At 37.8% G+C, this 16,755-nt stretch overlaps 1 protein-coding gene across 1 annotated transcript in view; it reads right to left on the reverse strand.

Moving 5' to 3' along the window:
• Positions 1 to 16,129, reverse strand: part of BMX (BMX non-receptor tyrosine kinase) — a 25,840-nt gene extending 9,711 nt beyond the window's left edge. Inside the window, exons 1-8 of the mRNA XM_015886591.1 lie at positions 15,992 to 16,129; positions 14,895 to 14,999; positions 12,748 to 12,829; positions 11,553 to 11,672; positions 9,745 to 9,806; positions 5,038 to 5,216; positions 1,919 to 1,978; positions 908 to 1,033 (exon numbers count right to left, since the gene is read on the reverse strand). Coding sequence (XP_015742077.1) covers positions 908 to 1,033; positions 1,919 to 1,978; positions 5,038 to 5,216; positions 9,745 to 9,806; positions 11,553 to 11,672; positions 12,748 to 12,829; positions 14,895 to 14,999; positions 15,992 to 16,129 — 872 coding nt within the window. The remainder of the gene's footprint in view (positions 1 to 907; positions 1,034 to 1,918; positions 1,979 to 5,037; positions 5,217 to 9,744; positions 9,807 to 11,552; positions 11,673 to 12,747; positions 12,830 to 14,894; positions 15,000 to 15,991) is intronic.
• Positions 16,130 to 16,755: the final 626 nt, after the last annotated feature.

Here is a 16,755-nt window from a genome sequence, read left to right on the forward strand (position 1 = left end):
AAAAGAAAAGAAAAGAAAAGAAAAGAAAAGAAAAGAAAAGAAAAGAAAAGAAAAGAAAAGAAAAGAAAAGAAAAGAAAAGAAAAGAAAAGAAAAGAGAAAAGAAAAGGAAAAAGAAAAGGAAAAAGAAAAGGAAAAAGAACAAGTTACCAGAGTCTATGAGGTTGGGATTCACCTCACTGAACTTTAGAATTCTACACTGGAATGTCCATAGATAAGAAAAGATGTGACTCATCTGATGCCTTTTAAGAAGTTCTTTAAGACAAGACAAACTATGCCTCAGAAATATTTATTTCTCCCCATAAAAAGGAGGTCCATAACTGCTTGTGGTACCCCAGTGTAGATGTTTAGAATTAGGTGAGTTGTACTCCATCCCAGCCTTGAATCAAACAGTGTGCCATTTTGGTTTGACGCAGGCACAGATTTACTGCAGGGTAGGCAGAGAGTAGTTAAAGTTTCTCCTCCCTTGTATACCTTCCAGAGGCAGTCTGTGGCCAGACACTGCTCCATACATTCCATGTGAAGAAGTTCTTTCTCTGATATACTTAGTAGCTTAGTATATTTCATTAGGCCAATCTCAGTTTTTCTTGCCAAAGTATTTCTGAATGGTAGAATAGCTAGAAAGATTTTCACTGCATATTAATATATTTGGAATATTTATTTATTTATTGGTGATATTTTAGTCCTAGCTTTCACTACCCACTTTTACTTCTGTTAACAGCTTACCACACTAGGTTAGATATTCTGTTTTTTAGAGTTCAATTTTGGGGTGTATAATCTGTTAATCTGTGCAAGAGCAACAATGTCTCCAGATATTTTTGGAGATCTATTTATCAATACTAATGGAGTACAAGATCTTCTAGCAATGTGTTATGCAACAGCTATTTGAAGAGCATCAGCATCCTCTAGCTACACAGTACAGCAAAGACCGAAACTTTTTGTTGGCTGCTCATATCCAAGCAATAAGGGATATGTAGTACCTTCTGATAGAGCAGCTGCTCAGATTGGGCGCGGGAGATACCAGCAGCGTACCAACTGTAAGAGAAGTATTAGGCTCATTATGGACAGGTTAATTTCTGAGCAAGGTACAGCAACCTCATGAAAAGTGCCATACACTGTAAAAAATGCTTTTAAAAGCTAGAGTTGGGACTTGTCCTGCATGTGTAATTTTAGGCCATGATAAGAGAGAAACCACTAGTTAACCTGGTTCCAATGGACTTCTATAACCTTTAGATATCTGGGCCCATGCTGTGACTCTGGCTTTTTACAGTAAACCCTTACAGGCAGATCCTGCAGTCCTAAAGTTCTATCGGGAGCTCTACCAGAAGTAGCTTGTTTGTCCTGGATCAGGACATGTCCATTTCCCCAACAGCTGTGAGTTGCATAATTTCTCCTCTGATCTTCTGTTTTTCACAGTATTTGAGCAAAGTGAGAGGTCCCCCATGGTGGAATCAAGACAAACGTTACATCAGATCATTCTGGGGAGCTCACGTAAAGCCTTTTTAACAAAAGTTCATTTTATGAAGGATTCTTTTATTAGTGTAGGAGACTGATTTGTCCAAACACTTGTCTTTTTCCTGTCTAAAACCAAATTCATTCCTACTGGTGGAAGCCCGTGACCAGTGATGCTACTGATGACCTCAAAGCTGATGGCACAGAGAGGTGGTGGATGTCCTGTCCCTGGAGACATCCGAGGTCAGGATGGACATGGCACTGAGCACCCTAATCTGGCTGTAGGTTTCCCTGTTCATTGCAGGGGAGTTGACCTGCAATGATTCTACGATTTTATAAATCTAATTGTTATTATGAATTTAACATAAGTATATGGAATGTCATTGTTCTCTGTATGGGTAGAGTGGAAATACAACTTCCACCTGAAGAATCTCTCAGTTCTCATGAAGATATATCCTACATACTCACTCATGCTGAGCCATGCTCTGTTCTTCTGCTGATGTGTTCTCACTGACACTTGAGTTTTCCCTACAAAGACAAAACAATACACTGAAATGATGAAAAACTAGTCATGAAAATTGTTTTTCTCAGGTTAAATGCCACACTGCATATATTTTTGAGTAACTGTTTCTATTGTGCCACGTTCTAAGGTGAATATTCAAAAAATTGAGATATATTTACTTCTCTAGATTTTTTTCTGACTTGCTAAACACTTAGGCAACCTTTTCCTGCCACTATACAATGTGTTGGAAAGATAAATATGCTCTGTACATGCTGTAGCAAGTAATGAAACTACACATCTTTACTGAATTTATGAAGAGATTGCATCTACCACTTCAGAATTTACATGGAAGACTTCCTGAACTGTACAACGCTAAACTTCCCAAATAAATATTTTTAGCATGACAGGCAATAGAAAGAATTCTAAAACAAATTATTGTGCAAAAATAACAATGATTGCACTATATGCTGCCTTTTACAGAATGTTAAAAGAATAGTGGCTTTTTTGTTGTTGTTATTGTTGTTTTGTTTGTTTAGTTTTGTTGTTGTTTTTAAAGTAAACCTCTAGATCCTATCTAGTATGGTTTACTATAAGAAAATCTGTGAAGCTTCTTTAAGGTTTTCATTCAAACACTTTGACACACACTTAGTGCTTACAATGTCATAGCATCTTGCCATAAAGAAAATTCATGACTGACTTACAATAAAGTTGGACTCATGTTGCTTTGTACTGGAATGCTCACATACAAACAAATTCATGAGCATGCTAGCAAGGCTGACATTTTAAAACTGAAGTCAAAGTACAAAGACTGAAATCCCAGCATATTGAAGACAGTGGCAAAACCCTACTGATTTAAATGAAAACAGGTGATGGGGGAAGAACTGATGTTCTTTGCATTAATGTATGAGTCAAGACGACAAACTGCATTTGATTCTACACCTTGTAGTAAATTATATGCTTAGTATTCAGAAGGTTATTTAAGAAAAAAAATATTCAAAGAAAATTGCGCAATCTTTTCTAGAGTGGTGAGGAGAGCATTTAAGCAGTGGATGGGTGCATAGTGATTCACCTCGGCTCATCATCATTCAGGAATAACTTTCTCAAGTAAGTGCTTGGTACAAAACCTTCATTCCTGCAAAATAAACATTTCACAGTTCAGCTATCGTATATGACTTCATCTTAAAACTGGTCACTTAAAGTAGGAAAAGGGATTAATCAAATATACACTTGTTATAATGCCACAAACAGAAATGCTCATGGTTAAAACATTTCTGCTTTTTTACATGACATGGAGAAAATGCAGAGGTAATTTGTTTTAGAAGACTATATTTCAATGAATTATGCTTTTCACTGTTCACTGAAATGGTTTATTTCTCGGCGATTGGCATCATCATAAGGGAGATTGGAATATCTGTTCAACAATATCATTACATACCGTCTTCATTGCTGTGAAAAAGGATGCCAGTGACAAACAGGCGCCAGCAGAGTATCCAAGGTCAGACACAGAAAGTCAGCAGGTAGGCTCAACACTCTTTCCCACACAGTGCCAGATGTAGTTGAGAAGCTAAGCTAAGTCAGTATGGGCAGCTGAGCTAGCATATGAAACAGCTGGCAGCATGGCACGTTGGACTAAGAGGACCCATAGTCATCTACAGTGGTAAGAGAGTGGGTTGTAGGCTGTGCCCACCAGAAAAATAAACAGGGGGAGTAAGGTGTATATTTGCATAGGAATGGAGACAGAAAGGAGGGGTTTCTTCACCACAGATCTCAGTGGAGCAAGAAGAAATCCAAGAATGCATGAAATCTGAAACAGGTAACTACCATCTGTTTGTTCCTACTACATTCAAAACTCCAAGATCTTTGAAGTTTCCAAACAGAACTTTAAGATTTTGCTGTTCTATATATGGAGTTTGGCCTTGCAGAATTGATGCTGCAAAAGCCTCAGTTTTACTATAAATGCCCCCTATTCTCTTGATTTCTTTTTGCTCCTTCATTCACCTCAGAACCCTCTGCTCAGGTTCCATCAGCAGAGCTGCCTGTATCATAAGCATTTGCATAGCCATCAAATTTCCAGTGATGACATTTAGCAGCAAATCTCAGCTTACTGATTTATTATTGTCTTTGAATTGCTGGGGTTGTGTGCTGCTTTCTTAACACAAACAGCATGCCAATCTTGTCAACTATAAAATACAGACACTTTAACTTAAGGTTGATTTATTTGTTTGCTTACTTGCAGATGTGAACTTAATCAGAGAGTTATGAGTGGATCAACTAATTCCATTCTGCTCCAAACCAGTCTGGATATTCCTTTGCTTAAAAATTCTTCCCTTCCACATTTCTGTCATGTATGTAAAATCAAATTCAAAGAGCATCCATCATGAGACAGACAAGAAGTAGTATCTCTTCCAGGCAGCTCCTGTTTGTTGTGTTGCCTTTGTCTCCAGCATACTCTGAAAGATGTTTCTTATTTAATGACTTGGGAAGCGATTTTCTTTTCTGCCCCAGCTGGATATTAATGAAAAATGTTGTATTTAAAGCAGTCAGAGGGGATTCTTGCAGTTGTGATCCTCAAAGAGAATAATTTAATGATTCTATTCTGTGCTGGATGGAACTGTTTCATCAGTTCTCACTGGTCTCCCATGCTGCCACTGATATTGCAATAGTGACAGTGTTGGTCTAAAGATGAGTTTTACATATATGAGAGGCAAAGTCTGTGAGGAGAGATGTTATCTTATTCACTGAAACTAAATTGTTGGAATAAATGTCCAGCTTCAGAGTGCACACGACCTTCTTCAGGCACATGTCAGAATTAAAGCCACTGGATACTACAGGCAGTGACTGCACACAGGCAGTGACTGTACTAAATCTCACCCAGTCTGGAAGCCAAGGAGGATAATGAAAATGGAGTTGTACAAAACACAATGAGGCTTCTGTAAAAAAGTTTAAAAGCTACTAACAGTTCCAAGCTAACACTAACTGTATAGATCCCGTAAAGTACCAGGACTGCCTGCAACGCTGTGCACATGGGTGAGACACGTAGAAGATCATGATCATGGAAAAGAAGTATGGTGCAATGTGTACTTACCCTTCCAAATCTCTTACTTTCCACCAGGCAAAATCTTCCTCTTGCAATACATGGTATTTATTGCTTTTGACAAGACGGATAGCTGAATTTCCTAAGGGTTCATAGTTGCACTGGGCCACAGCCATATTTAGAATTCCCTTGTTTGATGATGCAACCTGAGGCAGGCTTCTACGTCTCAGCTTTTGAAGACAAAAGAAGTAAAATAATAGAGAGATACAGCACAGAATACAGTAAGAAAAGATAAGCAACATACACAATCACATGTATCTTCAAAATGAATGACACTGTTAAACAAATTAATCAAAGCTAATAAGATAGATAGGCACAGGCAAGTACCTTTTTTTTTTCTCATTCATGTAGGACATTCCAGAAACTGATGTCCATATTTGTGAGACAGTTAAAAACAGAGCCAAGATCTATCACCCATGGAGTGCAGGCTGACACAGCTGTCAACAGGAAGTTCTCGTTAACAAGATGACATAATAGACTACACTCCTACCAAAAGCCTAACATCATCTGAAGCTGACAGCATTTATTGGGCAATTGCAATACATGTGCATTAGACACCATGTGAGCAAACAATTTTACTATAACTAAGCGCATTTACATCCTTTTGTATCAGAAAATCCCAACATAGCATCACAGTATTATAACTTACATATATATATTTTAGTGACTATTGATCAATATTAATAATTACCATAAAGCATAAGATACATTAATATGTCACTTCTACTAATCCCTGAAAGAAAAAGCTATACAGTTCTAAATTGTCCCCTCATTATCTTTTATTGACCATCTTGTATGTTTCTTTGCTAAGCTTATTAGATATAAGGAACCCCACTTCTTGGTGACAAACTTTCTCTATGCAGATTTAAACAAGTATAGGTATATAGGATTCCTCTTTGACCCACATCTTCAGGTGAAATGTGCCTTCCTACAGAAGTCTGTTTCTACCTATCACCGCTATTTGTTTAGGAGGTCTATAGAAATAACTTGGATGAGAAGCCTGACTTTAAAGTTAGTTTGCATGACTCTAACTATAGGCAAAAAGGCATCTTAGACTTAGGGACTGAAATGCATTTAGAAATTGGAGAAATGTCATAACTGAGAAAATCGAGGCATTCCAGTTCTGTAAGAACAGGGAAAACTACACGTGGAACACTGACAGCTAAAGATGGGGGGAAATAACAAAGACTCAGAATAAGAGGCTCCAAGTGCCAACTGTTTATCTCATGCAATAATTTTATATTGAAAAGCACCATAATGCAATATCAGGTAAGAATGTCAAGTGTTCTGAAGCAGGCTGTGATTCCTTTAAGCCAAATCTTAGCAACCACGGCATTGTGTGCTTGTTTGCATCATCTTTATTGATATTTCTTTACTTAATTTAAGCAAAGAGAAACCAAGAATCCAATTGATTGACTCCATGGAGCCCAAAGATATGCAGGATTTTTCTAGTAAACACACCGAGTCTCAAACTGATCTGACTGAGGTCCCACGGTGATGCTCATCTGTCTAGAACAGAATCCTCATTTGCCTAGACTTAGACCTGTGATTCATCAAGCATTACTGCTTCAGCACAGGAAAACTAGTTCCAGTTGGCCATGTCTGACTACTGTGAAAGGGAGCTTTTAGCTTGAAGGCCTTTGTTAAAATTAGGCCTTAGGATGTCTGCTTGTTTTGTGGATAATGACAGAAATAGAGTGGCCATCAAAAAGATGGAGAAAACTATAATACATTTTCATAAAAGCATCTAGTAATTTTAGAGTGAGTAAATATTTAGTAAATGTATTTATGGGCTGATTTGAACCTCTGAGATCTGGCTTTGGTAATTCTTTGAGATTAAACTGTTCTTTCTTAATTCCCTGTTTTGCTATGGAATCATCAGGTGTCATGCTTTGAGGGAGCTTTCATCTTTTTGTGAAACAGAAGAAAGTGCAAAGTGTTGGCCAAAGTAAATGGCAGAAATAATTATGATCAAATAAAGGAGTTCTGTTTTGTCCAACCAGACGGGAAAGATCCAGCCAAAGATGAGCACATCAGATTTGCATCTCTGGGTTTTACTGCTGGATTTGTACTTGTCTTTTGCAACATTTCTGGATGGACTTCTGCACAGCCTGGTACAGATTAATGTTTTGGTTTGTGTCCTTACATAATGTTTTCCATATCCAGCACTGGTTGAAAGCCCTAAAGCTTATGCTTTCCTAATAGTATTTGAATACACCTTGTTACTTCCTTTATGCTAGCAAAGATATTATTGTGATTTCCACATTGATGACTTTGTCAGCACCATCTAGAGATAGCTTTAGGGGACAAGCTGAGATTTAAGTGTGATGGGCAAATGTGGTATGCCCACTATCTGCTAAACCATGTTCCCACAGTACAACTGGAGGTATGAGCTGCTGCATCTACTCTTCCAAAAAAACTGTCCAAAAAATTAGCATGAGGAGATGTGTGTGTGCACTCAGTGGACTTCTACCTGACCTAGAAAAAGTATTTGACATTGCAAAGACAGTGCCTGTCAGACACCAGCAGAGATGAAAGTGTTTCTAAGACAGGTAGATCCTGCTTATCAAAGCACAGAGGAAATGCCTACTGGTCCCTCTGAAGGTATGGTTGTCACTTGTGTTCTCTGTAATAGCACTACCCTTTAGGAATCAGCTCTTCTGTGGCAACGGTGCAGTGTTCAACTGATGAAAGGGACAGAGACATCAAAGGTGTAAGCTGTAAAGAGAAGAACTGGTGCCTCTGGTCAATTGAGGAAGGAGAAAAGAAACTAGACTTGCAGGGACTGGAGAGGCAAGGGATATGAAATGGGAGGTAGATGGAAGGAAGATTGGCAGTCCAGTTGTATCTTTGATGACCAGTTTGAGTAGGTGAAATGACAAAGTAGAATGTGCTGAAAGCTTATAGAAGTAGCTCTGAATCTAAATATAGACTGCTGACAGCTCGTCGCCATGAAAACTCAGTATTAGCCTTATAAATCCAATCTGTATGATACAGCTTGGGGAAATGAAATCAAGTTCTTCTAACCAGATGTGGTACTTATTATATTTACTGCAACTGTTTTAGAAGTATCGACCTTAATACTGTCACGTTCCTGCATTTTAAACTTCCCTTCAAAAATAACATCTTTGAGATCAAGCAGATAATGAAAATAAATCATAAAAGCCTAGCAGAAGCCAGCATGTTCAGCAGAACATTTGCATGACTGATGATCTCTCCAGATAGACAAAGCATCTCTTGATGGAAGCCAGGCAAAGCAGACCGCAGAATTCAAAACAAGCTATGCTGCTGCATGTTCACAATGCCATTACTTTCAAATATTATTAACAGAAAAAAATACCAAAAGCTTCTTTGATCATAGCCTGTTTTCAAGGCTTTATTATTATTTTTGGAGCTCCATTTTATAGCTCATGGTTTTGTCTTGTTTCTCAACACTATGCAGTTCTTAAAGTCCTAGTTGTTATGTCAATTGTATACATAAGAATTCAAGCTTTCCTTCTTCTTTTTTTCCTTTGTTTTTTAAAATTTCTTTCTGATCAGCAAAGAGAAGCAAGGAAATGGGCACAGAGTGCATCCAAAAGATACAAACCACAAACCAGAAGACAAGTGAAAAGAAGGCAGGAGACACAATGTTTAAAAGTCTCTTGATTTTAAACCCAATCTTTCGGATGAGGTTGGACTGGTGATCTGAGAATATGCAGACCATTCTGCTAGCCCTTTTTAAAATAGATGAAGATCAAACAATACTGTTCTCTTCTATTTCCTTGCCATTTTTACCTTCACCTCACAAAACTTAGTAACTTGGCTGAGCAGTGAAATTAAGGTCAAAGGTAGTAGGATAGCCCCTACATTTGTATAACAGGAGAAACATAAGATACTCAGAAAATAATACCTCCTATTTATTGTCATGGAAACTGCAACAGATAAAAAGAGCACAATAACGCTATTTGATAGAGATACTTCTGTGCCATTTTGTCAGACTGCCCCTCTGCTGCCATCTATCACAGAATATTGGCAAGAAGGTTCAACCTCTACTGCCATAGCACCAACAACTGCCTCTAATCTCATGAGTCAACATAATAAACAGGAAGCTTTATTTTCAGAACACCATAAATAGAAGAGAAAATAAACATAGAAACAGATCTTCCAGTCTCTGCTTTATTCTTATTCCTTTCAGCCTTTTCCTTTTTCATCAAGCTTGTTAAGTGAACTGGTAGTGGCTGAGGATTTCAGCACACTGAAGAGGGAGTTCTGTTCCTCCTCCCGACATGCTGCTGGACACCAAATTGCAGTGCCTTGATCAACAACTGCTTGCATGGGTAGACAGTGATAGGATAAAGGGGAATGGTTTTAAACTGAGACAGGGGAGGTTTAGGTTAGATATTATGAGGAAGTTTTTCACTCAGACAGTGGTGACTGTAACAGGTTGCCCAGAGAGGTTCTGGAGGCATTCAAGGCCGGGCTGGATGTGGCTCTGGGCAACCTGGCTGGCAATCCTGCCCATGGCAGTGAGGTTGAAACTAGGTGATCACTGTGGTTCTTTTCAACCCAGGCCATTCTATGATTCTATGATGACCATATATTAGAGACTGAGGCCAACTTCCAGTGACAGCCTGCAATTCTCTCACCTTATAGCACCCTCTATCATCAGTATATAAAGTATTTCTCTACAGTCTGATACTCAGAACTTTGACCTACCAGTGTTTGAGGGACTGGAGGCAGTGGTTTCACAGACCAGGTTGAACAACACAGAGTCACATCTGAAAGACAGGGATTAAAAAACATGCTGTGAATTTCAGCAAGAATTTAAATCTTGATGCTTTCTCATTTGCAGAACTATATAGTGGCAACAACACTAACATTTCCCTGTGATATAGAACTGCTTTAATTCAGTATTTTCCAACTTCCTCTTAATTCATCTCAGCATCTTTTAAAAAGTCCATAAACCACTGTTCTCATCTATGCCAAGTGTCTGAAGTAGGCACTTGTAGTCTATGAAGTAGTCATTAAGAATACTGCTTTTCACTACCCAGAAGCCAGAAGTCTGTCTGGAGTTTCCTGTGCACAGGCAGTCTCTCCCTGTGCTCTGCATGTCTCCACTAACAACCTCAGGAACTCATTCAGGAACAAACATAAAGTAGACACAGCACAATATCTTGCACGCATTATTATCTCTGGCAGAAATGAAGCATTCAATGTATCAAAATACTCCTTGTAATTCTTCTCTTGGATAAGTCATCCATGGCTGACAGTGAGGTATTTCCTTGTTCTTACAACTGACTGGGGGTTTCATGGCCCTGTTGGCTCAAGTAACAAATGCTTTGGAAGCTATATGAAGCTATTCAAATTACTGCTACAAAACAGCTGACAACTCTTTACATTAGTCAGTGTTCCTTAAACTGTACTAAGAGCAGATAAGACTATGTCTTTAATTCCAATTTTCAAAAGCAAATGCTTCTACATTACTGGGAGTGTCACAGACACAAATCAGGTTCCAAACTACGCACATGTACAGTTTCAAATTCATCTTTTAATTTTGGCTACTTACATTTTTGATTGTGACATCAAATGCTCGCAATCAAGTTTTGATCATGACTGAAATTAGTAAATCTATGAGTGCTCTACATTCCAAATAATCCAGCTTAAAAAAGCTGAAACCTAAATATTCATAATTCACAGTTCTGTTTTCTGAACACTAGTTGAATTTCCCATTAAGCATGCATACAAACATGATGGAATTCCCTTTTGACAATATGAAATCTGAGAGGGTACTATTTTATAGATTTTCCTCTCTCAGTCCTCATAGATAAAATATAGAAAAACTCAATAATCACAACTATTTCTATAAAAATACTTTAGGAAAGAATATTAAAAGAAAAAATATCTATGTTTTGCAAGTTGAATCACATTGTTTCTACATGTCTGATCATGGGAACCTCATCAACTGAGGAGCTGAGCATAAAGCTACAATTATTTTGAGATCTTAAGCATAAAGAAGAAAATACTTCAATTTAGATTATTTTGGGGTAAAAATGTCACAATCTTCTTTGATAAACACAACAGATATCATTTAAGTATTCACAGTGTCATAGAATTTTTGGAGTTGGAAGGCAATCCAGTCCAACTCCCTTGCAATGAACAGGAATACCTACAGCTTGGTAAGGGTGCTCAGAGCCCTGTCCAGACTTGAATGGATCCAGGGACAGGGTATCCAACACCTCTTTGAGCAAACTGTTCCAGAGCTTCACCACACTTACTGTAAAAAACTTCTTCCTTATATCCAGTCTAAATCTCTGCTCTGCTCTTCTAGTTTGAAACCATTTCCCCTTGTCCTATCACAACAGACTCTGCTGAAGAGTCTGACCACTTCTTTCTTGTAGCTCCTTTTAGAAAGAAGGGGATGGGACAGACTCTTTAGCAGGGTCAGTATTAGTTCTCCCATTTGGATTTGGCATATAGTGAAAAGCATCTGAGACTAGGTAAATAGAAACAAAAAACGACATTACATTTCTCCCAAGTCGTACATCCAGGAGCCGCTTTACAAGTCTGATTGCAACAGAGAAACCTCCCATTGGTGAAGAATCTTTTATGGTATTTGCTTAGTAAATTGGTGTTTTCTTTAATTTCTGGAAAACATAAAAGAAAAAAAAAACAAGAAAGAAAACATGAAAATCTGCAACAGTGAAATCTTCATTTTTTTTAATAGAAGCAGCTGCACTCAACTGTGGGACCTCAGTGCTTACTGACTCTTAGCTCTAGACACACATCCTCACATTTCATTCTCCATACTGTTTTGTCCTCTATGATATATTTCTACCTCTTCTTTTGACATTTGGGTGTCAAGAAAGACAGTGAAGTTCCATGAAATAATCAATAGACGAAGTAGGATCCAACAGCTGTGATTCCAAATCATGTATCTTACAAAAATCTCACAATCAATAATAAAAATAATGCAACATTTTTATATCAAAATATACTGAATATTTTCATAGAACTATCTATTTTAAGAAAACAACAATCTGTGAAACTCAGTATCAGATACTCAATACCTGAAACAGCAAATCCAATCTGTTTATCTGCTAAAATATATCTAACATTTAAGCATGCCAAAGGGAAATGCTAACAAAGAAACATTTAGTTTATAATCCAAGCATTGCTTTACTCTACAGAACTAGCCCTGGTGCAATTTTTGTGCTAGTGGTATATTAGTTCTGCAAGTCATAACAGCATTTTTTGCTTCAGAAGACAGCTAAAAGAAATGTAGGATGAGCTGAGTGAGACTTTAAAAACTGATTGCTTCTGGACAGGGTTCCAAATATCTTGAGCTGACCCATTTTTAACCCTAAATTTTTTGAACATGTAATAGAGGACAGAAAGTATCAGACACCTTTGGTGACCAGTACTTTAAGACACTTATTGAAAGGCATAATCATTGCAAACCTATCACACAATCTTACTCGTCACAAATTTTATTTCAAAAGATTTTACTTTGGTATATCAAAACCCTATTAACTTTCATTGGTTGGAACATATGATGAAAACATACTTGAAAATACCAGTGCATTTCAACTACCCAGATTTCAAGTAAGACTTGAACAGGTGAGAATGAGTTGCATAAAATGATAGAGCAGAGTACTTTCCTATCTCCCCTGAAGTTATTTGGTTATTTGCATACTCTGGCACACAAAGGGCTAGTGTTACCTCTATGCAAAGCTGCGAGCCATTTGTTCCGTCTCTCTTCATCAGGTGCATAGACATAGAGCAGGCCATCTTTGTACACAATCTGGAAGAGGTTGCCAGCATGGTGAGAATGTGAGACCCAATATCTTTATGCCAAAACTTGGCAACCAAAATTAGGCTTTGAAGATTCTCTGATATCAAACTTCTACAACTTACTAATGTTTCTTGGAGGTTGTATATGGTACTGTCATCACATAAGCCTTGCGTATACCACCTTAACCACTGTGGATCATATCCAAAAGAACCACTGAAGACAAAAGGGGCAGCATAGAATATTTATAGATAGACCTGTCTTCTATATACAAAAGACCTTACAATTCACAAAGAAACTCATTTTTCCACTTCAGTTTTTCCAGACTCCTCTTCCAGCTTCTGGCTGCTGTTAGACAGGCCAGTGCCTGTCTCCAAGTACTCAGAAACAAATACTGAGGCAGAATAAAAGCTTGGGGCAGTTTTGGATCAGGGAATTCTGATCTAAAGGTGATGCATTCATACTCTGTTGCCTTGGATATGTTAGTTCAGCTGTCTTTGAAAGCAAGTAACTAGTATCTACAACTTCCCACAGCAAGTAACCCAATAAATTAGCTATACAATATGAACAATCAGCTTATTTTTCTTGTGTTCAACATACTTTCTGCCAGCTTCATTTCATTCCTACCTAATAATTAATAGCATCTGCTTTGCTGTTTGGGTGATACTTAGTATAGGTTGTGTGTGTGTGAGTGTGTGTGTTAAGTCCAGGGCTTCCTTTCCCTTGTGTACATTGCTTTTCAGTCATCTGCAATGCATTTCAAGTATTGCTTTATTGCTTTGTTTGTACACTGAAGAGCACTTGTCATTAAATGTGTACTCTGTCTCGTAAACATACCAGGCTGATCAATCCATTTTCTGGCTCTTTAGTTAAATGGTGGAGCTCTGTGAGCTTTTCTCTTTAAGGCATGTTATCCAATCCACTAGACACTTTGAAGCCTCCCCTCTGACCTCCCATCAGTTTGCAACATCTTTCTTAAATTAGAGCCACCAGAACTAGACTCAGTATTCTCCTGCAGTTCACAGTACTGTCAAAACAGAGGCAGTACAGCCTGCTTGCTTTTATTCAATGTGTGCCTCTGTCAATGTCTAAAGATGCCATTAGCTCCTTTGCCCACAGCATCACACTGGAACTGGTGAAAATCAGCTATCAGAATCCTAACCCCCTTTTCAGAGATCCAGTTTCCCACAATGGAGACCCCATCCTGTGACTGCAGTGTGTATTCTTCCCACTTCTCTGAGTTGTGAATTCCTGAGATAAACACAATAATTCAAGACAAGTGCACCATTCCCTGCCATAAAAGTGGTGAGACAGAAGGGAAAGGAAGAAAGGAATGACGGTTAGGAGCAAGTAGGAAGTGAAAACCTGAGCATTTCTCAAGAGGATGCCTTTGGCCATGGCAATTTTTGCAGAGTCATTGATTAACACACTATCAAGCAGCCTGCTGCTGGTGGCTGTGCTGCTCCAGGTGGTACTCCAAGGGGAACTACGGCCTGTCTGTGCTCAGAAAACTGATACAGATGAAGGCTCTGGGGAGAACATGCTGGGGAAAGAGATAAAAAGCAACAAATCTGAAGTTACGGTTTCCTTATTTAATTCCTGAACAGTGCTTTGTGCAGCTATATTTTCTGGTACATGCACAAAGCATAGCTTTGAATTTACAGACTGAGGCCTAAGAATAGTAATCAGGCAGTCTTGGGTCAAAACCTCAACTTGACACTGGGCAAAAAGATGGGAGAGGCAATAGTGAGAGTTAAAATGAGATTTTTTAAGTCCCTAATTATGCCTTAAAAATTTCATAACCACATAAGTGTATTGATCTATGTATTAAATCAAATATGATAGAAATTTGAACAAAAGAGAAAAAATTCTAGACCCAAATTTTATCCCAACCAAGTAAAAACATTTTAACAAGGTCACGACCTGAGTAATAAGGACAGATTTTCTATTTTTAGGGAGTATGTATGGCAACCAGCCATAGCAGGTATTGGCAACTGGGGCAGGAGTGATCAGTGAAATCCTAGGATGATTTGAACATTTCACATGAAACGAACATGAAACAAATTTCATGACAAACCTGAAAAGGATATTGTCTTGCAGGAGGTGTTGATTCCTCAACATTCACCATCTCAACACATCGGATTTTCTCAATCTCGATAGACCCCTTCTTCCTTCCTCTTTTCTAAGAGAAAATAAAGCAGATTGTAACCTAATGTTAACTCAGTATGGAGCATTCTAGATTTACTGTTCTGTGTAATTTCATGTCTCCAGCTTCCATAGCTTCAAGGTTGTTAAATTTTAATAGTAACAAAAAACAATTTTGGTGCCCCAACCACATTTATATACCAATCAAAATTGCTTTTAAAGTCAATTACAAATTACAGGACACAGCCCTACATCTGAGAAAACATCTGCTGCAGTTGTAAGAGTACAGCTGAAGAAGGGAATTGAAAGGAGAAAGAAGAAGGAGGAATTAAGTGGAAGACACTTGAACTGCAAACCAGAAGCCTAGCTGTGGCATCTGTATTTTTTGCTAAGGTGCAGGAGCATATTCTCAGTGGGTTTCCATGCAGGATCCTAATGAAACATAACTCACCAGAGGGACACAAAAAGAGAGAAAACTTTGAAATAAGTTGCCAGGGTAATATATTTGCATTCCCAACAGGAGACTTTCTGAGTGAAATCTACCCTCATGTGATGCACAGTCAGTCTCTAGAAATCGATAGCTTAACCATCTGCTTTATACGAATGAGGGATAAGATTGGGAACTAATTATGCCTCACACAAGTAATTTCTGAAGCCACTTATTTACATCACTTCAGAGGGAGGCCTGAATGAGGAAAACATCCCTATTCATCCCTATTCAAGACAATATGTAAACATATGCCACAGTTAATTACTTGCTTAAGTTTTGTTGTCTTGCAAAGGATGCAAACAGATGCTCAATGGCAAACATAGCTCTAAGTTGTTCTGAATAGAGACGCTCTTAAGCATGCAGCCAAGTGATTTCTTGAACTGAAAAAAGAATTTGTAACCCTCTAATTTTCCAGTTTTACTCAAAACAGAGTACACCTGCTTTTCTAATGCATCGCTTCTAATCAAGTTTTGCACTAGAAGAATCAGGTGATGGTTGGAATATCTTTGAATAGTTTACTTAAGAAAATGAGTTTTTACCTCTTTGCTGTATTCGTAATAAGAAAGGCTGTTTTTTGTCAGAACAAACAACCTTTTCTTGTAATTAGCTGGTGACATTTTTCTCTTCTGTTGTGACTTCTTTAAAAGAACTTCTTCTAGAATGATCTTTTTCTCCATTTTATTTCCCTAAAAGAACATTGTAGGAATTTTTATTATCACTATTGATAAATATGACAGCACCAACTGTAGAAGAAGTAATAAAGAATATATTGAGTCATTGTCTTCTATATGTGTTTTGAAATCTATAGTAATACATGGTTACAATGCATGTATTTAACACTGCATAAACAAATGAGTTTGATTAACTTATTCTTCAGGGGAAAGAATCGCATTATAGGAAAATGAAGATAAATATATACTGTATTTCTAAATAAGGCACTTCTGTTACTTCACTGTCTGAGCATCTCTTCTTCTAAAGCCATGCACACTATCTGGCAAAGAGCACAGTCTATGCACAAATGTATTACATCTGCAGCATATTATGGAAGTCATTACAGCAGCAAAGAGAACAACAACAACAAAGAAAGCCCTTCTATGTACAGACTAGAAAAACAGACCTAGTGCTGACAAGTTTGTTCCCTGAGCTGGAAATTTTCCATTTCTTTCTTTCAACTGTAACAAATGCACATTTATGGAATGGTGAAAGGTAGAAAAGATCAGTAAGTAAAAATCTTCTTGCACCACATGTAAGTACATGCATAAATGTGTTTTTCTTAACCTTGATTATCATAAAGTAGCAAATA

Source organism: Coturnix japonica, chromosome 1 (genome assembly GCF_001577835.2).
Source record: "Coturnix japonica isolate 7356 chromosome 1, Coturnix japonica 2.1, whole genome shotgun sequence".
Lineage (NCBI taxonomy): Eukaryota > Metazoa > Chordata > Aves > Galliformes > Phasianidae > Coturnix > Coturnix japonica.